The 25,050-nt window shown below is 37.3% G+C and overlaps 1 protein-coding gene across 13 annotated transcripts in view; it reads left to right on the forward strand.

The window, feature by feature from the left end:
• Positions 1-810: 810 nt before the first annotated feature.
• Positions 811-25,050, forward strand: part of LOC132123495 (MDS1 and EVI1 complex locus protein EVI1-A-like) — a 159,608-nt gene continuing 135,368 nt past the window's right edge. For 5 of the 13 annotated variants that reach the window (XM_059534132.1, XM_059534127.1, XM_059534136.1 and 2 more), the window contains exon 1: positions 812-1,143. In XM_059534132.1, coding sequence (XP_059390115.1) covers positions 960-1,143 — 184 coding nt within the window. In that variant the 5' untranslated portion in view covers positions 812-959. Of the gene's footprint in view, positions 1,144-25,050 lie in introns of all 13 variants that reach the window. The other 8 variants (XM_059534126.1, XM_059534131.1, XM_059534128.1 and 5 more) reach the window with 3 other exon arrangements.

The following is a 25,050-nucleotide window of genomic DNA, read 5'->3' on the forward strand; positions in this document are numbered from 1 at the left end:
AATTGGATCCGTTTTAGAAATACTTAGCAATCAATACCGCCAGTGAGAGCAAAGCAACCGTTTTAAAGGGTTCATGGGCAAGGTCAACATGATGTCACGCGCTTCTAATTAATGGACAATTAACTTAATGACCCAAGAGTTACCCAAATTCTCACCCATCTTGAAAACTAACAATAAAAACCCAAATAAAATTAAAATGACACAGTTATAGCTGATATGTTTGTTGTATAATGGAGGATCATATATCAATATCATGTCAGCTAAAGGCCTAGATCTGATGTATTTAATTTGAGAATTGCTGGACATCTGCAAAAATGTGTCCCAGAGGCATCAGAGATCACTTTCAGCTTCACGTTACACTGTTTTAGAGTAAATATTACTTACTAAAAACATTAAAGTTATCAACCCAATATTTTACGCTCTGGAAAATAATTGCTTAGGTTTTACAGTTTTTAGTGGGGCTATAACCTACATAAATTCATGGAGAGCAAGCCCAACTCCACAGATTGATAATTGTCAGTGCTGCATGCTATAAGAAAAACAACGGGCTGCCCTCGGTACCGACTGCCCACGCGCCTGGCTGAGGGAGGGGGGGAGAAGTAAAAGTTGTTCATTATAATACATTCATAACGATATTCAAATCTCAATTAAACAACAGAAAACGTTTAATGAAACCGTTTTACAATAGTCATCTACACGAACAGTGATTAATGTGTCTTCATTTAAAACACAAAAGACCGGGTGCCTTGGACGCTCGAGACTGCTTCATTATAATTAATGTCTCCGGTTCCTCGTGCACCCAGAGGTCGCGAATAACTCCGTCCCCGCGCCCAATGATCTCTGAAGATCTGACACGAGAGGGATCTCGCTGGCTATTGCAATCTGACAATATAAGTAATACTTGGGTGAAGAATTGTTCCAAACTTTTTTGACGATGCTGGCAGCTCGGGGGTGTGCGCATGTGCGAAGGTGTCCAAACTGACAATGCTGGAGAGATAGTGCGTCTGGGATTGAGAATCACAGAGAAAAGGGACAGAGGAAAAAAGAAAAAGGAGGAAAAGATTCGAGAAAAAAATCCGACAAACCCACGCCGAAAGACGGGCATCATGAGGTCCAAAGGCAGGGCAAGGAAACTGACCACTGGTAGGTGCAACATCTCCTTTTTAGCCCTTTTCAACTGCCATCTTGTCCATGTGTATGATGCATAGAAAGATTTTAGTCACTAAACAGTTACAGTCCGCAGACTCCAGCGGTTTCAGTCGCTTGTAAGAGTTGAAGACAAGCTGAACGCGAACCGCTGCGCGCGGTCGGGCATCGCAAACCTAGATTCGAAACTGGCATAAAAGTTGCTTGCCGCACAAACTTTTTAACTGTCGCATGTTGTAAACGCGTTTTCTATTCAAGACCCGAGCGCCCCGGTGTTCGATAAAACTCGAGCATGTTTCTAAGGCTCCGGTCACATCAATTTGCAGCCGCGACTTTGAAAAGACAGATTCGCCTGTAGTCGACAACAGAAAACAGCTGCGAAGGGAAGCTTTTAAATGCAAACAGGTAGCTTACAGTTGATTTTACACCAGGTAATCCAATGAATTGAATATATGCTAGATTAATAAAACTGTGGTTAAAAAAGTGCTTTGAAGTATTTTGATATGTAGACATTAATATCCTATCCTTTATTTCTGTGTAATTGTCGATTCTGCTTGTGCAACAAGTGATCAAATCCCGTTATGAATTTTTGTTCCGGTATGAACAGCCTGGAGAAATGTTTTTGTTTGTTATGGCCCTCAGTCTAAACGGTCGACTGTAATCTTAGCTTTTGATTACTGGTTTCCTTAGGCGTTTGTTTGAGTTGAAGTTCAATGCGTGTGTTCAATGCCACGCCACAGCACAAGCTCAAACGCCGAAACTTAACATCAAGTAGTTAGTGGGAAGTTGTTCCCCTCCTCGTTGGATTTATTCGGAACGAATGTATTTCGCTCAGGTCTGTGAATAATTCGGCCCCCCTCGTGCGCAGCAGGCTGCTGACTCTCTGATTTGAGCAATTTTCTTTTTTGCTGTTTTGCAATAATCTCGCACTGTAATCCTCACCACGAAAACCCATGCAAATATTTTACAGTGTTTAAAATTATTTTATACTCTCGGGGCATAGCTAAACGTTTGTTTTAAAGCCAAGAATGAAGCGCAAAATAAAAACTATAAACAACCTTAAAATGTGATTTATGTATTCCTTCCATTTATTGCTATATATATTTTTTTTAAATAATAGAGCAAAATGACAGCTGGTCAGTAACTTTATTGTTGGCTTTATGTGTGAAAGTAATAAAAGAGGCAGTGAAAACAAAGTAAAGGATCATTTTGCTCTTGAATTATTGTTTCCTTTCCTGTCGACAGCACCGTGATGGGCTAGACACTGCGCGCGCTCCGTCTGGACAGAGACAGGGGTCGCGCAGGTCTTATCCGTTCAATAAACTACCTCTCGAGCCCTATGCCCTGCCATTGTACAGTGAGAGGGATTTTTCTGCGCACACCAGCAACTTGTCAAACACACTCACGTGCACGCACGCTTTCTTGTCCACGCATATCTATATGACCAGACCAGCGCAATTTCACTTTTGTGTTTTTCTGTTGCTGCAGGTAGGGTCAATCATCACTTTCTGTAAGACTGCTACAAGTGTAAGAAATTGCATTATTCGAGAGAGATCTCCCTTTTTTCAGATTTATAGGCTGCCATGCCACTGTTGTATGCTAGAACACGTCTTTTCTACTGTTATAAACTTGTTTTCAGACTTCAGATTTGTATTAATCTGACAGTCAGTTGAATAGTAGCTTCACAATAAATGTAATTATAACACAAATGAACACGTTTCATTTTTATTAATATATAGAACGGGAATGGAATGGTGTTACACATCGCCCCTTTGTTTTTTTTTATGTTTTTTTTTTTTTTGCAGAAGTTTTGGCTAAAAAGCAAGTCGAGAGATACTCGCCAAGATTGTTACAGAGCTTCCCACCCTCTCCGTCATTATTTAGCCTACTATCTGAGAATAGCGGGATAATTGTCAAGGGGTGTATTTAAAGATTATTATTTACCCAAGATGTAAGAAGAAGATTTCTACCTATTAAGTGAAAGGGAGAGAATGTTCTGGACCCCTCGGGTCCCGCGAGACACTGGCCTCTCTGACCTTGCGCCAGTCCTGCGCTATGTCAACATTGAATATTTAAATTCCCAGACTCCTCATAACGGGGCCCGTTTGCCGGTAAAGGTGCTTTCAGCGTCAGTCTGAGTTGTTGCGGACTCGGTTTCCTTGAAAGGGGAAAAAAGGGAAAAGTAATCTCCTCTCCGTGTGGCCTTTGCCGCGCGTGCACCGCACATCACTCTGGCTGCACGCGCTCGCACTGATGTGTGTGAGTGTTGGAAAGGTAATAAAAATCGGTCGTTTGGCTGGTGTGTGTGCACGACATGTTTTGTGGATTTGGCCAGCGGTGCCGGACATTTCACCTGCAGGCCCAACAGTCTTAAATTGTCTATAATGTTTTTTTACGCGCCGTGCCAAGTGTCCTATATCCCTCAACATGATGTTGCAGGTTTACTATGAATGAGGTAAAATTACACCCTAATGAACGGGAATAATAACCATGACCTGCCAGAAATCCGATCATGTTGTCAGGTGAAACCTTGCCAGTGACACACTGACGGATCTTGACAGTTTTAATTCCACTTTTTATTACGTAGCTTCGTACACTTAAAAGTCTGCCAAGTTTAACTTGTCTCAACATCTTAATGAAAATGGTTTCATTGCGCATGGTAGATAATGTACCTGTTTATGGATTAGATTAAAACTTTATTGTCATTGCGCAGAGTAGGCATTGAAGCATTGAAATATAGCAAGTGCAAATAGCGTAGGCAATTACACGTGCAGCTGAGGTATAAATGATGTACTTTCAAATAATATTTACATGTAGATTAATTTATGTAAAAGATGCTTATAAGACGTGTGATGTATAAAGTAACAATTTGTATGAAGCCAGTGAGTGTACAGAAACAATAAATGCAAAATGGCTATTATTAATTACAGTTGAATGGAAGGATGATTTATTTTCATTATACATAGCATTACATTAGCAACTCCTGTTAAATTCTGTATGAAGAATAAAACTGTTGATATTTTTGAAGCCTTGAAGATTAAAACCTTATTTAGGTGTCTGTGAAATTATTTGAAGATAAATACAGAAGCATTTCCCTATGCTCGTTGAGGTCTAACGATATAATTTCTCTTTTGATGATAACTGCATTTGATAAGCTGCACATGTTCAGAAAGACTTTTGATTGTCCCATTGTCCCACTCGGCGTCTTCGACATCTCCATCGGTTTCACGCCACGACTTTCGTTTTGACTTTGATGTGACTCACTTTACCGTGAAAGTGTCCAAACAACGAAAATCAACTCGACGCTGAGAAAGGAAAAGAAAAAAGACAGGGCTCCAGATTTAACAATGTGACATTCCGCGTGAGTGAAGCGCGTGAGAATAAGCTCTGCGCGCGAGCATTCTATCCACCTGTCAGCGCGCGACCACAGTCCGCTTCTTCTTAGACGCGGGCGCGCGTTAGATTCTGCATTGTGCAATGGGCCGTGCTGCTGCGTCCCGCGTCCGCCGCACCCTGTGCTCATTATAGAGCCCATTCAGAACGGATTGAACGGATCGAGCAATTTAAAAAGGTGAGCGCGAACCGTATTAAACGCTCATTCCTTTGCCCGATGCTGAATCTGAGAGCTCGATGGAAAAAAAAATGTCTGTGGACTGTGTCTGCCCAAAACGTTTTTCAGACTCACTGGTGACGGAAAAAAGCAAGAAAAAATGTTTATATTGTCTTCACTTCTCAGACTGAAAAAAAGTAGAAATCTACAATGTTAACATCTCAGTTTTTTACCGCTTTAGTAAATATTTACTCTTTCTCTCTCTCTCTTTCTCTCCCCCCCCGGCATGATATACTACAGAGTTTTTAGTTGAGTTCCTGGGATTGTAAAGTTTTCCCTTGGAGAATTCATGTGCCTCTTTTCAGATTGCATGCATGTCCTCTCTGAAAAGATCAGTGGGTCTAAAACTGAAGACTCTTGTTTCAGAGACAAAGTCGAAGTGACCGATGAGTCACTTACGAGTAAAACAGTGGGCACTGATGGGGTCAGCTTGAAACATGGCTAGCATTCCCAGGCATTGAGCGTGTGCATCTGCGCAAGATGGAGACAGTTGCAGGCCACTGTGGGTTTTGATCATGATTGATCACATGTTCTCAAAGGATTGATTGATTAGCCAGAAGCTGCTGGGTTTAGCCGAAAGGTCTGCTTATGTCCTGGGAAATTATCCCCTTGTCTGTTTGTTTGAGATTTTATCTGAGTGAAAACTGGAGGAGATGAGATGGAGAAGGATGTATATATGATTCTTTAAATTGTGCGTCATAGTGTCCCATAGATGCCAAAGAAAAGAGGCAATTTCCTTGTATATGTTAAGAGAGGAAGGAGTGGATGTAGGTGACAATAACACAGTTACCCTCATCCATCAACAGCCTTATAATACCACTACTTTCTCTCCTCTCTCTTTCCTTCTTCCTCTTTCTCTCCCTCCCTAATGACTCAACGAGTGTCTGCGTCTGCCTAGAGTGAATTGGAATGGCCAGGTCAACGGTTTATTTATCTTGTGCTCTGATTGGTCAGGGGTCAGGTCATATGGATGTTTATTTGGAGATTTGATTGGTGTAACTGATGGCTATGTCGTTTGGGTTCCACAGGGAATTATGGGGGTTCACTAGTCCAGTCATTTTTATCCCCAAGCGACAGGTCCTGAATCAGTCTACCAAAGCTCTGCCTTGACTGAAGTCAGCAGGAACTATGAACAGAGTGCAGGCAGCAGACCAGTTGAGTAATAAGTCAAAGTTAAGCCAACACCCCTGAAACCATCAGATGTCACTGTTTGACTGGTCTTGACTCATCTTTACTTGGAGAGGAAGCATTATTCAAGCTTATTTGTTCTGTTCACTATAGTGTATATGCATCTCTAAAAGTATTTTAATTGAAAACTAAATGTATTTTTTTTTGTGGAAATGTAGCACAAGTTATAATAGTCAACCTCTAGATTTCAGTTCAAGTTTATTAGTTTTTATGTTTTCTGTTTAAGTTTTTGAATTAAAAATTTTGAAACTAGATTTCTATATCATAACTTTTTATTATTTTTAAATAAGTAAAAAGAGCCAACATCCAAGACTGCTGCCTTATGTCAGAATGACATTCATATTTATGAGATGAGTGCACATGAATGCCACCACAATTACTGGGGAGTAAGCGTAGTGCTTTCTTTGAGCCTCTTTGTTCTGAGTTTGGGGGCGTTTAATTATAGAATCATGACGGAAGCAAAAAAAGGTATTGGTCATTAATTTAGTTTTAATTGTGAATGGTGACTGTACAACCAAAAAAGTTTGCAAGGAGATGGGTATTTGAGAGAAAAGTACATTTCCCATCATTCTGTATGGCTGCGGGACATTGCATAATGAATACATAAGTAACATTTTACCTTAACTGCATCTATTGCTTTTCATTTTGCATTAAGGCTAAAAGTGTCCTACTTTTCTGAATAAATGGAAAATAAATATGAAATGTTCCAACAAAACTTACTGTGGGATGATAGAGCCTTTGCTTGTCTTTCACATAGTTTTTTTACCCTTGTTAGGAGTTCGTTCTGTATCTTCAAGTTTAGTTGTTTCATACTGTATAAACCCAGAAGTTCTAAACCTGCAGAGCAGCTTTTCGTAATCAGGGTCAAAAGTTCAAGTGTTAAACTTCTAAATTACAAACATGAAACATAAATTTATTATTTCATTGAATGCAGTATGAAAAGTCCAAATTTGTCTACAAGCCTACAAGTTTAACAAGTTTAATACCTACAATCCTAACTATGAGCCGTATAATAAGAAATGGCTGAAACTTTTCACAATTACATTTTAACTTGATGTAATGGTATAGAGCACAATGTTCATCTCCTCCCTTCACTTCTCAGCTGAAAGTCACCCTACAGAACCAGCGGAAGGTCATTGTGAAGTTGATGTCCCTAAAGTGTTATAGATTAAGTGGAGATCTGTCTCAACCAGCATGAACAAGTTCCTATAATGTGGTTTTGTGCAGGAAGAAGCAGGTCGGTCATTAGCAGATTCAGTCAGTGGTGCCAGGCGGTCTTCAAGGGTGTGTTCTCTGTGAGTTAAATGTTTGCACAGAATTAATATGTGTTTGTGCGTGTAGGTGTGTGAAAGAGTCCGAATGGGTCTGATGTGCAGCCTGGGTGCTGTATGGACATTGTGAGAATGGTGTGTGTTTGTGTGTGCGGGTTTGGGAGGCCTGGGAACCTTTCAGTTGTGTTTACCACAGGGAAACCAGTACCAGCATAGAACAATGAGCAAAGCTCTCCCTGCCCTCAGTCCAAAGGTCAAACTGTCTCTGATAAAGATATGAACGTGCACACACACACACACACACATATCTATACACATGGAAACACACACACACACACAAAGGCTCACCAGTGAGCTGCCGACAGTCTGCCCAGGGTGTGTGCCAAGGTTGAGGTCATTATCTACAGCGAGTCCCAAAAGAAACGAAGCATATTTTTGTCCTGCGAGTATGTGTGTGTGTGTGTGTGTGTGTGTGTGTGTGTTTAAATCACACTTTATTAATGGGCGTGCATATTGTTGACTTCATTTGTAATCTGGTCGGACGGGCACCTCCCTTGTGCCATTGTCTCTGTGTGTTTAGATGGAATCAGTATTCCTAAGAGTTACCTGCATTGTGTTTCTATATCTGCCTGTATTTCAGGTTGTTTGTTTTTTGTGGTGCGGACTTGAGTTTGAAGCTCACTGTTTTATGGATCTCCTTAGTTATTCTTTATATATTTATTTGTTTGTGCTTGCTGTCTACCACACATAGATATTATGTAGCATTAGGAAAGCACTGTTTGGCACTAAGTAATAATGAACGTTAGCTATTATACAACTTTGCAGATGTCAGCCAACAGTCCTGGTACTAACTGCATTTGCATTTCCTGTAGGAAGTACCAGTTCTTAAGAGGCAGCAATAGAGTAGTTTGTTTTAGGTTGGCTCTTTGCTTTTGCATAAATGAAATGTTTTATAAGAACTTTGATGTTTTCATGATACTCATCTTTTTTGTGCACTAAAATCAAAATATGACCTGTCTTTACAGTTCAAATGCATAAATACATGACACAAAGAACAATCACAATTAAGATGAATTCAGATCTAAATTGCAAGACAGATGACACAATATACAGTTGTTGTCAAAAAAGTTCAAAATAGATTAAAAAAAAAATAATATCTCCAAACAAAAGCTGAATTCTTTGTGTGGTTGTACAGTTGGTCAGACAAAAATCTGATTATTTAAGAATCTGCTGGCATATGGCTCATATCGCTCACATGAACAGTCTATGCATAGTTATTGTCCAAGAGTATTTTTTGTTTTGTTTGAAATTTATTGTTATTAGTGATATTAGTGAAAGGCACTAGTTCGATGGTTGGGTAATTAAGAAAAAATAAATTTTTAGATTCTTTGAGACCTTCCCAGTATTCATTCATTTGGTTAGTTAGTTAGTTGGTTAGTTTCCCTGCCCAGTTACTACTGGTCAATAGTTTGGGGTCAGTAAGAATATATTTATTCTTATTTTAAGACTGTCAGCAATTAGCAAGAGCACATTAAAGTGATCAAATCTGTCAGTAAAAACATTTATAATGTTTCAGAAAGTTTTTATGTTAAAAATAAATATATTTTCTTCAAATAATCAAGCATATTAAAATTATTTCTCAAGGATCATTTGACAATGACAACTGGAGCAATGGCTGCTTAAAATCACAGTAATGTATTGTTTTAAAAAAATAAAACAATAAAACATTAAAACACAGTTATTTTAAATTATATGAATATTTCACAATATTACAGATTTTATTGTATTTTAATCAAATAGTATGTGTAGCCTTTAGCGAGCATAACAGACTTCTTTCAAAAACATTAAAATAAAAAAGTCTTATAAACCCTTAGCTTTTCAGTTGTATACGTATGTGAGAAGTTGACTATTCAACGATCATGATTGATTCCTATTATGAATATGTGTGTATGTGCGTTCACTCTGCTATGTTAGTAATTATTGGCAAGGTTCTCCTCTCTGTTAGCTCTGTTTGGATTCCGGCCATTAACAGGAATTAGTCAACAATTGCTTTGTGTGCAGCCTGATAACAGCCTCTTACACACTCTTTTTCAGAAAGTCCCCATCTTTAAGTTCCAGTGTGGTGTGATATCCAGAGGGTGGGTATCTTTCGCTCATTCTCTCCCTCTTTTGGGTTTGTGATGAACTCGAGTGAGAAGTTTAAGCACATATTGTTCGAGAAGGTCAAGGAACAGGAAAGACAAGAGGACATTTCAACACACCTTTAATCTTTGTCAGTTACAGACACACACACATGCGGAACACACACTAAAGTCTTATTTGTACATAAGGTCAGGTAAAGCTGTTTCACATATAGATTTAAAATTATGTATTTGATACATTTCTCATAGAACCTCTGAGAAACCTACAGTTTTTTTGTTAACTCAGTCATAATCCAAGAAATAATAGACACCCTCTATTAATAACTGTACTCAACTTTGTTTAGAAAACTAATCCCATTTGAAAAGTGCATAACTCTTTGTCTCTAGAAGCCTACTTTGCGCTCTCTTCATGCATGACCTTTATGTTTGCTTTTAAGACATAAAAGCAAATATGACCTGTAGATAAACTAATTCAATAAATTATAAAAAAAAAACTTGGACCTTTTGAGTGCTGAGAAAATATTTGCTGTATAAGCCCATTTATTGTAACCTCCTAATATATATATATATATATATATATATATATATATATATATATATATATATATATATATATATATATATATATATATATATATATATATATATATATATATATATATATATAGGCAGTTGCAGTGGACTTCAACAACGGTGAGGATGTTCTCCCATCAACCTTTGGTGATTTCTAAATCCACTAACTTGAATGTCCATTCTTTGATTGTTAATTAAAACGTCAACTAGCTTAGGTAAGCGCTTGTGACACTTTGAGGAGGAAAAAGATTGTCTTCCTTTCCTTTTCTCAACATCATCACCCTATAGCTTGCCTGATTGGCCAAGGAAGCTTTGCTGTTTAAACTAGTTAAGAAACCATGCAGTTTACCATTTACTTATTCATTTAAAAAAAAATCCTCTTTAGCAAATCTGAAAATGTTTTTCCACCTTTCATACTGTTCATTATATATATATTTATGCTGTGAGGAAAAAACAGATCATACCATCTTAAGCTGGTTTTTGTAAGCTGGTTCTAGCTCAATACAGCAAGGTTCAATTTGTTAATGTATTAGGTATCAATGAAGAATTTTGACAATGTGCAATCATTATTTCATCGTCATCATCATCAGCTCACTGGTCTGATCTGGCCTGAACCTGTTTTAATACGCTGTGACCTTTAATGTCTCTGATCCGACTGGCTTGGGGTGGAAGAACATTGTGTGCTTTTTCTAAATGAGGTCATCTCCAACTGTATACCAGGTCGTACCAGGTCATATTGAGATTGTGTGTATGTTTGGGCGAGAGAGTAAAGGAAGGTAATTGTGATTAGCGAGAAAGGTGTTACCTATGAAGGGGAATTTGGACATGCGACAAGGCCGATCCATAGCAATCGGATCTTTTCCATTTCAACCCGGAGATGAGACACATCCAAACTTACACAGACTGAGGAAGAGGCTGAACAATAGAGACAGTAGAGATTCCCTTCCTCTCCCAGCGGCATTCCAAAGATTCCCAGTGGCAGGAATCTGGTCCCAGCCCAGGAATCTGGCCCTCGCTCTACACTTTGATGAGCCCTGTACCCGATGCTTCCTGAGATTGTGACTCATCTACAAACAAACTGAAAACAACCTGAGTGAGAGATGGAGAAGGACAGAAGGAGAGGGCGGGAGACAAAGAGTGATGGGATAATAGAGAGAGAGACTGGACCACAGGATGTCCTGTTTTGATTAGCGTTAGCATCTCTGCTCCCCCTGAAGAAATATTATTCTAACAGTTTTGGGAGCACTGTCTTCACGCTGCTTGTCTTCCACACACATGCTTCCCTTCAAAGTGCCCAGATACTCTTACTGTTAATTTGTGAATTACATGTAACTGGATATGAGCTGTGTTTTTAGCAAAGAGGAACATGCTAATGTTGTGATTACCATTACAGAACACAAAGATCCTGCTGAAAAGACCAGTTTAGTGCATGAATTTCATGAATCAGGCTGGTTAGTGGGGGTCTAGCTGCATGATCCTACTGATGAAGCTACATGGTCAAGGAAGTTTTACTGGTTAAACTCGTTAAGGAGTCTATTAGTAGCCATGCAGTTTGTAACTGCATAATTTAATTTAAAATAATGCTTGCTTATTTATGTATGCATTTATGCATTCTACCTTTTACTTGTTTCAGTATTAGACATTAATTTGTGCATGTGCATTTTCTCTATTTTTACATTTAGATTGCCTTTGTCATCATATAATGTAATCTTATCAAAACTCAAAATGATTTTCATACTGTACATTTTTTAGATAGATAGATATTGATGCTGTAAAAAAAAAAAAAAAAACCTTATACAAGTTTAAGGTAATTAAGACTGGTAGTTAAAAGCCTGGTTTACAGCTCTAATGGTACACATTTCCAAAAAGGTTTGATTTGTTAGGGTAAGTATTGCATTATGGTATCATGAACTAAAAATGTTAACAATTTAACTAAGTTAATGCTAGTTTTGAAATATAAACTATTGTTCATTGTTACTTAATGTTTGTACATAAACATACAGTACATAATACATAAAACATCAAATGTATGAAATAATGTGACAGTTTTCATTGTTAGTTAATGTTAGGTCCATTAAATTGAACAGATACAGTAACTAAAGTAATTAACTAATGCAGCTAATGTATTTAAACACAAATGAAATGTATACATTTTGAAATGTTAAAATACAAAATGTTTAATATACAGTAAGTAGAAGTTAACATGTGAATAACAGATTAATAAAAGCTGTTCAAGTATTGCTCACTGTTTGTTCATGATACCAAATGCATTAACTAATGTTAACAAATGGAACTAATGCATATGCAATCACTCTTACAAAGTTAATCAGGTTCATACCAGATTTCCTAAACTAGTAAACCATCTAGAGCAGTTTAGACAAGTTATTGGACAGCTTGAACTAGCTAAAAACCATGTAAAACCAGCTACCAGCTGTTTTTTTTATCTCTGGCTCTCTTTCTCCAGAAGGATGACCAGCCATGCTGCGATTCATTCAGCAGGGAGATGGAGATACTGAGCACTAGTATTGTGTATTTGTCTGTGTATTTGTCTTTGACACATAGTCACTGTTTTACTGTAGTTCACTGCTCCCTATAGCCTAGGCCCCATGGAACAGATGTTTGACTCCTTAGGGCCTCAACCCAGTTTCTTTCTGTCAGACAGACATCAAGTCAGTGGACCTTAGTGCTTGCTGGGTCACTAGCAAAGCTGTGTAAATCTCTGTTTGAATGTGTGTGTGAGAGAGAGCATGTGCGTCTTTGGACCTTTGTGTTTAGCGGGTCATCAGAGAAGCTAATGAATTTTATCTCACTGTCCATCTCTCAGACAATCACACACACACAAACTTCTCTGGAGATTCACATTTCTGTCAGATCTCCCCAGCTCTGCTGGTGCCCGGCCTGGGCTGCCGTTTAAATTTAGCTCCCTGTCTGAGCCCAGCCTCCTGGGAGAAATGAACGAGGGGAGTGAAGACTGAGGAGGAGGAGTGCAGATCTGAACAAACGGCTGAGAGTTTGGGAAAATGAGGGAGACGTCTCATCTCATTCGTCAGTGAAAAGAGATACTGCGATGAGATATAGTGTAGTGTCAGAGAAAGCACAACACTGCACCCAGACACACACACACACATACACAGTTTAGTGTTATAGCCAGAAGACAAGCTGGCAGACTCACTAGTTCAGGCTGATGGAATTATTTGAAATATTCTCGTATTAATAAATTGTTGTTATACAGATGAAGACATGATTTCATCAACCGTTTCTAATTTCAAGAATACATTTTGGGTGTTCTTAATGCTTCGACTTAAAAGAAATGTTCACTCAAAAATGAAAATTTTCCAGCCATATTGTACATACACACTTTCATTACACCTGTCTGGTCTCATACAGCAGCTGCAGTTGTGTGTGTGTGGGTACCATAGTATGCCCATCAATCGCTGACAGCTGACAGTTTAATCTGAGCATTCAGTAGGTCATTACTGAGCATCGAGAGCAGCCAGTCGCATCAGCGATCAATGACAAAGAGCGAGAGAGAGACCAGTGAGGGCAGCACGGAAAAGGATCAGCTAGCCCAGTGTGTGTCAGAGATATGTTCGTAGTTATGGATGTGAAGGTCAGCTTTGGGCAGCTGACAAACAGGCTGTCATGTACGCAAAGATAAGAGGTGAGCACCTGCACATGCACTCACACACAAACTTTCTTGAAACAGTAAAACAAGGCACATCTGCACACACACACACACACACATAAAATCTATCACTCAGATTTGATTGCGAATGCTCTGGGAGAATTTAATGTAGATGTCTGCATATAAATTCCTCATACAAGACTCTCATTGTGTGTCTGTTTGATTTAACATATATTTGAAATATATTTATGATTTATATGTTATAATAAAATGGTATCCATCAAAATTTACTGGTTTCTGTGGCACCAGTCAGTCCCTCCCCCATCAGAACATTTTGGAAACGACCCGTAGTAGTCAGAACCTTCCCATGTTTACATGACTCCCTAAAGACGGACAGAATCCTGTTAACTGAAGACATTCCTCACACTTTATGAGTGATATCATGTTTCATATGCCAATGAATGTCACTCTTCCAGTGTTCTCTCCACATTAGCTGAATATAACCGGGCCCATTGATGGGCCTGACAACAGTTTTGGCTGCTGGTCTGCTCAAGCATTCCATCCTGTGTCACAGAGAGGGAAATGGATGGGGAGAGAGATAGAAAAGAAGACAAGACAAGAACAGATCGTAAGATAAATGGGGATTATAGGGTAAAAGATGGTGAATGAAAGGCTGTTTTTCCTCATTTATGTAATTCAAATAAATAAATATCTACACATTTGTTTTTTACACTGTGATTTATATTTAAAAAGGTAAATGTAAAATACAGTAAAACAGTTACTACTGATTTCTATTGAATTTTATTTTCATTAAAGAATCCTAAAAAAAAAAAAAAAAACTTCAACATTGATGATAATAATGGGAATGTTTATTAAGTAGCAAACAACATGTTTGAATGATTTCTGAGGGGTCATGTGACAGGCTGTATTACAGGAAAATAGTTATTTTATATTGTAATTACCTTTCACAATATTACAGTTTTATTGTACTTATCCAATGAATACAACTTTAAAGTAACACTCCACTTTTAAAAAAAAAAATAGGCTCATTTTCTAACTCCCCTTGAGTTAAACAGTAGAGTTTTACTGTTTTCGAATCCATTCAGCCGATCTCTGGGTTTGGCGGTAGTACTTTTAGCTTAGCTTGGCAAAAATCATTTAATCTGATTAGACCTTTAGCATCTCGTTCAAAAATGACCAAAGAGTTTCTATATTTTTCCTATTTAAAAATTGACTCTTCAGTAGTTACATCATGTACAGACGGAAAATAAAAATGTGCGATTTTCTGGGCTGGTATGGCTAGGAACTATACTATCATTCCAGCGTAATAATCATGGAACTTTGCTGCCGTACCATGGGTGATATTACGCAGTGCCTGAAAATAGTCCCCAGCTTGTCTGTGTAGTTGCAGCAATAGCAGAGTTGCTGGGGACTATTTTCAGGAACTGCGTAATATCACTGCGGCTGCTGCTAAAAATGCTAGACCCGGAGATTGGCTGAATGGATTCGAAAACGTTAAAACTCAACTGTTGAACTCTAGGGGAGTTGGAAAATTAGAATATTTTAAAAAAATGTGGAGTGTTCCTTCAAGAATAGAAATCTGATGCACCCCAAACTATTGAACAGTAATATATCTGATAAATGTGGGAAACTTATAGAGCCTAGTTAAAGAATGACCACGGTCCTGGATGAAGCCAACATTTTCTGACTCTAGTGCTTTCTTGTTGCTGAGCTTTAACCTCTTCAGTTTGATGAACTGACCATGAACATCAGGGTTCCCACTGGCTCAGTCCCGCCCCACGTTTTTATCTCTTCATCTTGCACTCCCTCATCTCTGCTGGTCCCATATTCATAAATCTGTTCTTTAACCATAACTCACTCTCATTTTTAGGAACAATGATGACTGATGAACACTGAGTATTAAATAAACATTCCTCACCAAACTTTTAGTTTAGTCTGTTCTGTAGAACCAAATTGAGTGCTGTATGCTAGTTTGTCTCAGAAGTGCGTAATTCGATTCCAAATGTTATCAGTATGTTTTCTTGTGAAACTAGTTGCACAAAGCTGAGCGTTATCAAACTTGTCAGACAGAAGGAAAAGAAAAAGACGATATTGAATGATATTTCGCTCACGTCTCGCTATTTCATTTGGTGTTAGTGTTTAATCGGATCGCTGTAGAGCAGAATTCCGCCCAGACCGAAGCATTAATCCAGCAAATGGGAGTATTTGGATTTGAACGGCGCTATGGAGAAATGTAATTTCTCTTCTCTCTGATTTGATCAGGAGCGAGGGAGCGAGCGGGTGGATGGACTGGTGTAAATGTTTAAAGAGGGAGTGGGCGAGGAAAGGAAAGGGGGGGGAAATTATATTACAGGTATTCCCCATACTCACGGCAACGCACGCAAAGCATTGTGGATGTTAATGCAATTCTCATTTCAGCACCTGCGCTGATTGGCCGGTGTGCAGGCGAGGTGAGAAGTGATGTGTGTTTGTGTGTGTGTCATGCATACAAGTGTACATCCTGTTTGATCATGGAGTCAGAATGTCAAAACCACGACATGACATAATTATACCTCCGGTCAATAGTGCGTGTATGTGTGTTTTGTTGTTGTAATAGTTTGATTAATGCATGTGTACATCTTAAACTACACAGAACTCTGGGACGTATTGATTTGTCTGGACTCAGCAGCACATTCATTGATGTGTCTGTGTGTGTGTGTGGGAGGAGGTCAGCTGTGGGTGAGAAAAGGGATTCATATATTTAATCAACCAGTTTTGTGGAGAAAAGGCAGGAGGAGATGGAAGAAGAGAGAAAGAAATGTCTGTCACTCTTTTATTTTTAGGTTTTAGGGTCTTACAGACTCTGGCAGGATTCAAAGGGTCAAGGATCTGTGACCTTTGGTGTTCATAGCTACTGCTGCAGGTTTTTACCTTCAAATCTTCTGAAGTCAAACAATAGCTTCGTGTGATGAACGGACTAACATTTAAGTTGATATTCCAAGATAATTTTCAACTTCAGTGAGTGGTTAGCTGAGGACCCAATCAGTCTGATTCATAAAAGAAGGATTCAAACTGGTTTTGTGAACTGAATCAACTGACTCATCGACATTGAAAAAAATTCTAGATGTTTATCTCATGAGCTCCCACACGCCATTGTGGATGCCAGTATTTTCAGTAAATAACAACTTTTCATTTTGTTCATCCCACAAAACTATCATATGGAGTCATTGTTCAAATCTTCTCTTATGTTCCACAAAAGACAGAAAGTCCCACATTTGGAAGAACATGAGGGTGGGTAATGACTTAAATAATAAATAAAAAATGTGATTTTTGGCTAAACTCTCTCTTAAATAACTCATTTACATTTGGGACATTGCCAGAAGATATTGTTATATGTCAGTATATGGCAAATCATGTTTTATGTATAATTACACTGATTACTTTTTACAATATCTCTGTTGATCGTCAAATTTTATGATTTCTCAGTATTGGCAGTTAATACACTTTGGCAAAGATTAGCATTTAACTCAGTTCAAAGCATTTTTTTGCCATCAAGCTGGCTAAGTGTTTCATATGTTCAGCTCTTAAAAACATGAATACTGAGACTGGCTTGAACATATGAGTGAATCTCACAAAGAATCTTACACACAACATTTTTCACAAACACACACACAGACTTTTTGCGTTTTTGCATTCGTTTCATGATAATCACATTTTCCCATTTCTTATTTTTTTTCATATTAAAATAAGCATAAATTGATATGGTATGATTTTGTGAGCCACCCCTATATTTTCTATTTTGAAATTCCCCCATTGCCATTAATGTATTAAACATCATGAAATATTTATTTTATATTCTAATTTTTATTTTATAATTACATTTTTATAGTTGATATTTTATAAAAAAATATATATATTCATTTATTTATTTATTATTATTATTTTTTAAGCCATGACTGGTGCCTCTTCCAAAAAAATGTGTAAAATACATAACGGTTCTACATATAATATAGCAACAGAGTGTATTTATGTGCTGAAATATTGTAATATATTTACAAACTGCTGGTTGAATTCCTCAGCGTTGGTTCACATTTCATTTTCTTTAATTCGTCCTCGTCTCATTCTGTTCTGCACTTACTCTTGTTTTTCCCGCAATATTTCATCATGCCATGTTTTATGTTTCCCTTTTTACTTTTTTATACATTGTTCTCCCTTTCACTCGTCTTTTTGTAATTGCAGTCCAATTATTTCTGTCCTTAGAGTTCATTACTCATGTCCTTGTCAGATACCAACACACACACAAACCTCATTGAGTATGCATCGACAAACATCGGTACATGTGGTCACAGGTAACAAAAGCTCAAGGATGTAGCAGCGTTCGCTCATACACACAGACACACTCTCACAGGTATGGAAGTCATCAGCTGCGTGTCAGAGGTCAAGCTCATTACCCAGCTCTAGTGAAAACTTTTAAAACTGCATTTAATATGGGGTCATGATATAAGCTCTTCTGTCTACGCACACACACACATCATGCTCCGTCTCTTCATTTTGCAGGTATAAATCACACAGGGCCCCACATACCTCTTAAAACCCTTTACAAAATCAAATGTACACTCTGTAAACTTTATGTTATACACTTACTCTGTTAACGATACAATCTTCCTCTGCGGCAAATCATTTGTGAGATATATGTTTATGTATCTTTTCTGAATTCCTAAAAATTCTATTTAAATGTGACTTTTAGATTAGGATCGGTCAGATTTCTGTTCTGTTTGAATTGGGACGTGTGTGTGTGTGTGTGTGTTTGTGTGTGCACATGTTTGGCGTGTACATGACGGGTGTTTCCTGACATTAAACATCTCTGCATAAAGCCATTAGAGAACAGGGGCTCTATTCATTCACACTGGCGTGATTAACATGCTCGGACACACACACACACACACACACACACACTCTCAAGCATGTACTTGTCCACACACACCTTTACACACCAACAGCCACATATAAAACACAAAACACATTTTAGGTCTCTTACTCATGGCATATACATGCACATATATAAATGGTACATGATTGTGACATTTTAAAATAAGTATGAACTGATCTGTCAAAAGAATTTGTAACTTTAAAATGCACACTCATACATATACACATAAACATTTGAGGGTGCCATTTCGGTAGGCCACAATGTGGCTGACATGTGACATAAAACAAGCGTACCTGTTCAAAGGTCATTTTGGTGGTCGAGACCTGGCTTGTGTATTTGTGTGTGTGTTGGGTGGAAACCAAAGACCAAACTGGCACTAGACATAAACACACACGACCTGTGCTCAAAGAAGGCAACTTTACCTGTGTGATTGTGGGACTGGCTAAGTTTAGCATACAACTTAATATTTTGTTATTTTTATTATTTATGCTGTGCACAGTGTGTAAGCTTTTTGTACAACAGAGCACACTTCATGTTCCCACAATGCATTGTGCTAAAGTTCATCTTCCATTTCTAGTGTGACAAATGAACCAGAACGGCTTTATCTCTCTTTTTTTTCTATTTTATCGACTTGATTTATTATTATTTTGAACATTTATTAAAATATTAATTAGTTTTTGTATTTTTATTTGATTTTGAACAGCTCTCTACTGTTATTATTATTCATTGTATTATTTATTAAAATGTTTCAGATTTTTGTTCATATTTAACGTCTATTTTTTATTATATTTATTGGATCTATTATTAATGTGCTTATTAGTAGATTTGTTTATTATTAGATTTTTAAGATCTCTCCATTTTAAGAACGCAATATTGAACAAACTAACAAAAGATGAGAAATGGATGACACTTGCTAAATAAAACATTGTAATAAGGTCATATGCAGCATTTGAAAAATGTACTATGGTAATGTTTTCTGTATTGGTATATATATATATATATATATATATATATATATATATATATATATAACAATACAGAAAACATTATCATATATACATATATATACAGTACAGACCAAAAGTTTGGAAACATTACTATTTTTAATGTTTTAGAAAAAAGTTTCTTCTGCTCATCAAGCCTGCATTTATTTGATCAAAAATACAGAAAAATTTAATATTGTGATATATTATTACAATTTAAAATAATTGTTTTTAAATTTATTATACTTTAAATTATCATTTATTTCTTTGATGCAAAGATGAATTTTTAGGATCATTATCACATGATCCTTTAGAAATCATTCTAATATGATGATTCATTATCAAAGTTGGAAACAGTTCTGCTGCTTAATATTTTTTCAGAACATGTGATACTTTTTTAGGATACTTTGATGAATAAAAAGTAAAAAAAAAAAAAAAGAAGCTATGTTTTTAAAATATAAATATTTTGTAATAACAATATACACTATACTGGTCAGTAATTTGGGGTCAGTATTTTTTTTTCTTTTTTTTTATAAAATCAATACTTTTATTCAGCAAGGATGTGTTAAATTGATAAAAAGTGATAGTAAAGAAAATATATTATTAGAATATATATTATTAGAATTTTTATTTTTATTTTGAATAAATGCAGTTCTTTTTAACCTTTTATTCATCAAATATATTAGACAGCAGAACTGTTTCCAACACTCATAATAAATCAGAATATTAGAATGATTTCTAAATGATCATGTGATAGACTGGATGTTACATGTGACACTGAAGGCTGGAGTAATGATGCTGAAAATTCAGCTTTGCATCACAGGAATAAATTATTATTTTTTAAGTATATTCAACTAGAAAACTATTATTTTAAGTTGTAATAAATATTTCACAATATTACATTTTTTACTGTATTTTTGATCAAATAAATGCAGGCTTGATGAGCAGAAGAAACTTCTTTCAAAAACATTAAAAATAGTAATGTTTCCAAACTTTTGGTCTGTACTGTGTATATATATATATATATATATATATATATATATATATATATATATATATATATATATATATATATATATATATATATATATATATATATATATATATATATAATATAAAATATTTTATGCAGCATACCATGTGTAGTATACTGTCTACTATACAGTAAGCAGTAAACTAGTGTTGCATTTCAAAACACAACTTAATTTATTTAGCAGTGTAGATGCAAGTGGGTGCTGATGGGAAATGTAGCTTAAATTGGACACATCGTGATTTGCTTTAAATCTATTATGAGTGTGATTTTATGATTTATGTATGAAAATGAGAAACATTTACTGACCCTCATGTTACTCCAAACCTGAGTTTTTTTGTCTATATAATTAAAGTCAACCCAATATTCATTACAATACTGTATTTTCTTCTGTGTTCTGCAGTAGAAAGAAATACAGGTGAGTAAATGATGACAGAATTTTCTCTTTTGACTAAGTTGTGTTTGTTTGTATGAGTTTCAGATTTCAACCTAAACCCATTCAACTTTCTCTCTTTCTGTCAGCCAGTGAAAGTCAAAGACAACTACTTCACCTCTCTGTTAAAACTATAACATACTGCATCCACTTACATTATACAAGCAGGTGTGAATGTGTCTGTGCTCATTTGTGTAGATGTGTGGAGTGCATGTATATTTAACATACTCCAACCAAATTAATCAAATTCAACAGGAGCGTGAACAATTTGTCAAATAATCCAACAGCTCAAGCTATACTGGCAAAAGTCTATCCATGCTTATTATTATTGAAAATAATAATCACAGTAAGACACTGCATATTTCAAATGATATGGATAGACTTTGACCAGGATATTTGCCCTATTCATCGGCCTCATTCAGGACGGTGACGAGTCTGCTTACAGACAGGAGGTTAAAGAGCTGGCTGTCTGGTGCAGTCTCAACAACCTGGAGCTTAACACGCTCAAAACAGTGGAGATGACTGTGGACTTCAGGAGAAACCCCCCTGCACTCCCCCCACTCACCATCATGAACAGCACTGTGACTGCAGTGGAGTCATTCAGGTTCCTGGGCACCACTATCTCTCAGGACCTGAAGTGGGACATTCACATTGACTCCATTGTGAAAAAGGCCCAGCAGAGGTTGTACTTCCTTCGCCAGCTGAGGAAGTTTAACCTGCCACAGGATCTGCTGAAACAGTTCTACTCCACCATCATCGAATCCATCCTCTGCACTTCAGTAACTGTCTGGTTCAGCTCAGCTTCTAAATCGGACCTCAGAAGACTACAGAGGGTAGTCCGGACTGCTGAGCGAATTATCGGTACAACCCTCCCATCTATTCAAGAACTGTACTTATCCAGAGTGAGCAAAAGGGCTGTTAAAATCACTCTGGACCCCTCACATCCAGCACACTCCCTCTTTGAACTGTTGCCATCTGGTCGACGCTACAGAGCACTGAGCACCAGAACGACCAGACACAGGAACAGTTTCTTCCCTCAGGCAATCCATCTTATGAACAGCTGATAATAACCGTGGGACACACTACACTATTTATATTTATATACACTACACTTTTTATCCAACACACATACTTAGCGTACACGTAAATCTTTTGCACATAATATACATGTACATACATGGAACACACTATACTACTTATATTTATATTTATATACACATACACTTATTTATCCAAACACACATACTTAGCGTACAGTTACAATTTTTCCACATAATATACATGTACATACATAAATGCTCTTTTTAATATACCTGCCATACATTGTCAATTTGTATATTGTCAATCCTTACCCACCTATTTGTATTTTTTTGTATTTTTTATTCCTTATTGTGTTTTTTGTTCTGTCGCTGTTATGTTGCACTGCGGAGCTCTGTCACGAAAACAAATTCCTCGTATGTGTGAACATACCTGGCAATAAAGCTCATTCTGATTCTGATTCTGATTCTATTGTACATACTTAACATTGAGTTCTGTGGCAGTAACAAACTTCAGAACTCAAGGGGGAGACAGCGTTACCATTGTGTGTGTTAATAATGAATAAGTGAGTTATATTCTGAAATGCAACAGTGCATGAAATCACTGAAAAAAGAAGCGGATTTGCACGCTTGCGTCCTTAAATATGTTGCCTTACTATCACCATAAGGAAAAGCTTTGCCTTGTTTGTGTTTGTAACCCAGAATAATTTAGAGAAAACATGATACTCAGTTCCTTAATCTCCCTCGCTATGGGTACATGAGAGTAAAGGTGTGTCTTTTCTTCAGTTTTGACCTCTGAAGTGGAGATTGTGATCTGTGATTATAAATAGGCCTGTTACCTGCATCCTGATTGGATGATTGGCTGTTTTATGAGCGACGTGATTGGCTGTGGCTGTGAAGTGATACAGATTGATGAAGGGCACGTAAACAGAACGTCCACCTGCTCCTCCATCAACCCAAAACCGCTCAACCATCACACACACAATTGTATGAAAACAGAAAGAGACAAAAGGGGAATAGATATTTTTATGCGTGGAACAGAGATAAATCTGGATCTTACACGAAAACTTAAAATCTATTATATTTTAATGTGTTTGTATACTTATTAAATGTAATTAAATATTTTTCAGTTAAAAAGTAAATTAAATATTATTTGTAGTTTCATTCTTTAAGTTCCTGTCCCTTCTTGTCATTTTCTCCTTCGCACTATCTCTCCATCCATCCATCACTGTCTGATAATCCCCTTTTTCCAACACTCCTGCTTTTTACACTTTTTGTCACTTTCTCAATCTTTGCACTCATCGGGGCCCCTCACTGTCCTGCCATCTCTCTCTCTCTCTGTGGGAAAGGCTAGTAGATGAGAGAGTGAGTGTAGGTCATTCTACGCCTCTTAGATTAGCCGCTGCTAAAGCACTATTGTGTGCTGAATGGCGGTCTCTTCCTGCTGTCACTCAAAGACCGGCTCCGCCCGCTGCCTCTTCTCTAAGAAGCTTATCTCCACTGAAAGGAAAGAGGGAATGGAGAGAGGGAATGTAATGAACCGTGTTTTTCAGCAAACGACAGAAACCTGGGGCTGGGAGGACAGAGGACAGCTGCAGCATACCCTCCCACACCCCTTCCCTTTCTCCCTGTCCCTCTAGCTGTCTTTCTTTAACTTTCTTTAACTCATTTCCTCTTAATCTCCCACTGTCAATCCGTCATTTGCCCCCTCTGTCAAAGTTCCGGCCAAAGTTTCTGTCTGTCTTTTATTCTGTCTTACATCCTGTCTATTCAGCGTTCAATCTTTTCGCATTCTGTCTATCCGTCATTCTGTCAGTTGTCCTGTCTTTCGTTCTACCTATGTCATCGTTCTACCTATCACTCGCTCTGCTTTGCATCTTTCGTTCTAACTTTTGCGTTCTATCCATGATTCTATCAGTCACTCTATCTCGTATTCTACATCTCCGTCATTCTATCTTGCATTTAATGTTGCGTTCTATCAGTCCGTCATTCTATCCATCAAATGCTCAGTCTTCCATTCTCTATGCATCGGTCTATTCATTCATCAGTTCTATCATCATCCATCATTCTATATATCCATTGTTCTATTTATTGTTATGTACTATTTATCCACTGTTCTGTCTTTTGTCCTATTCATCTATCATTCTATCTTTCATTCTATCCATCTTTCTCACTTTGGGTCTTTATTTGAATCTTTTAATCTACCTACTCATGATTTTATCTTTCGTTATTTCCATTGTTCTAACGATCTGTCGTTCTATCTTCCATTCTGTTTATCTTTCATTCCGTTCTGTCTTGTGTTCTCTCTTTCTTTGTATCTTCCTGTGGCTCAGTGGTGGAGCATTGCATTAGCAGCGCAAAAGGTTGTGGGTTCAATTCCCAAGGAACACACATACCGATAAAAAAAAAGTATAGCCTGCATGCACTCTAAGTCACTTTGGATATAAGCGTCTGCTAAATGCATACATTTTATATAAATGTAATCTATCTACCCATCGTTCTTTCTTTCGTTCTAGCATTTGTTCAACCCGTCAATCATTCTTATATTTATTTGTAACTTTAATTCTATCTACCCTTCGTTCTCTTTCATTCTCTACACATTATTCTGTCTAACATTATATCTAATGTTCTATGTTTCATTCCATCTGTCTATACTTCTAACTTTTGTTCCACTTATCTGTAATCCTATCCTTCTATCTTTTTTACTGTCTTTGTTCTATTTAGCCATCATTCTATCTTTTATCTTACAAATGTTCTTTCTTGTTCACTCATTTTTTTAATGGTTAAATAGAGTGCTGTCTCATGTATTAGGTTTTTCTGAGTGATCTGTGTGCAGTCAATCTGCAGGGTGCTGGAATAGACTCTACTAGAGGGGGCACATTGTGTATGGACATGCGTTTGTGTGTGTATGTGTTGGGGGGTGTATTTTTCTTTTTTGTGGATGTGCCTCTTGTTCCTGTTCAGCCGTCTGTGTGCTCCCGGGCTGCCTGCTGGTGTCTCGCGCTTTTTGTCTCGGTCTGTTTGAAAAGGGGAAAGTTTAAGTGCTGCACGTTCTCAGAGTGAGTTGATGAACAATGCGCCAG

This window comes from Carassius carassius, chromosome 41 (assembly GCF_963082965.1).
Source record: "Carassius carassius chromosome 41, fCarCar2.1, whole genome shotgun sequence".
Lineage (NCBI taxonomy): Eukaryota > Metazoa > Chordata > Actinopteri > Cypriniformes > Cyprinidae > Carassius > Carassius carassius.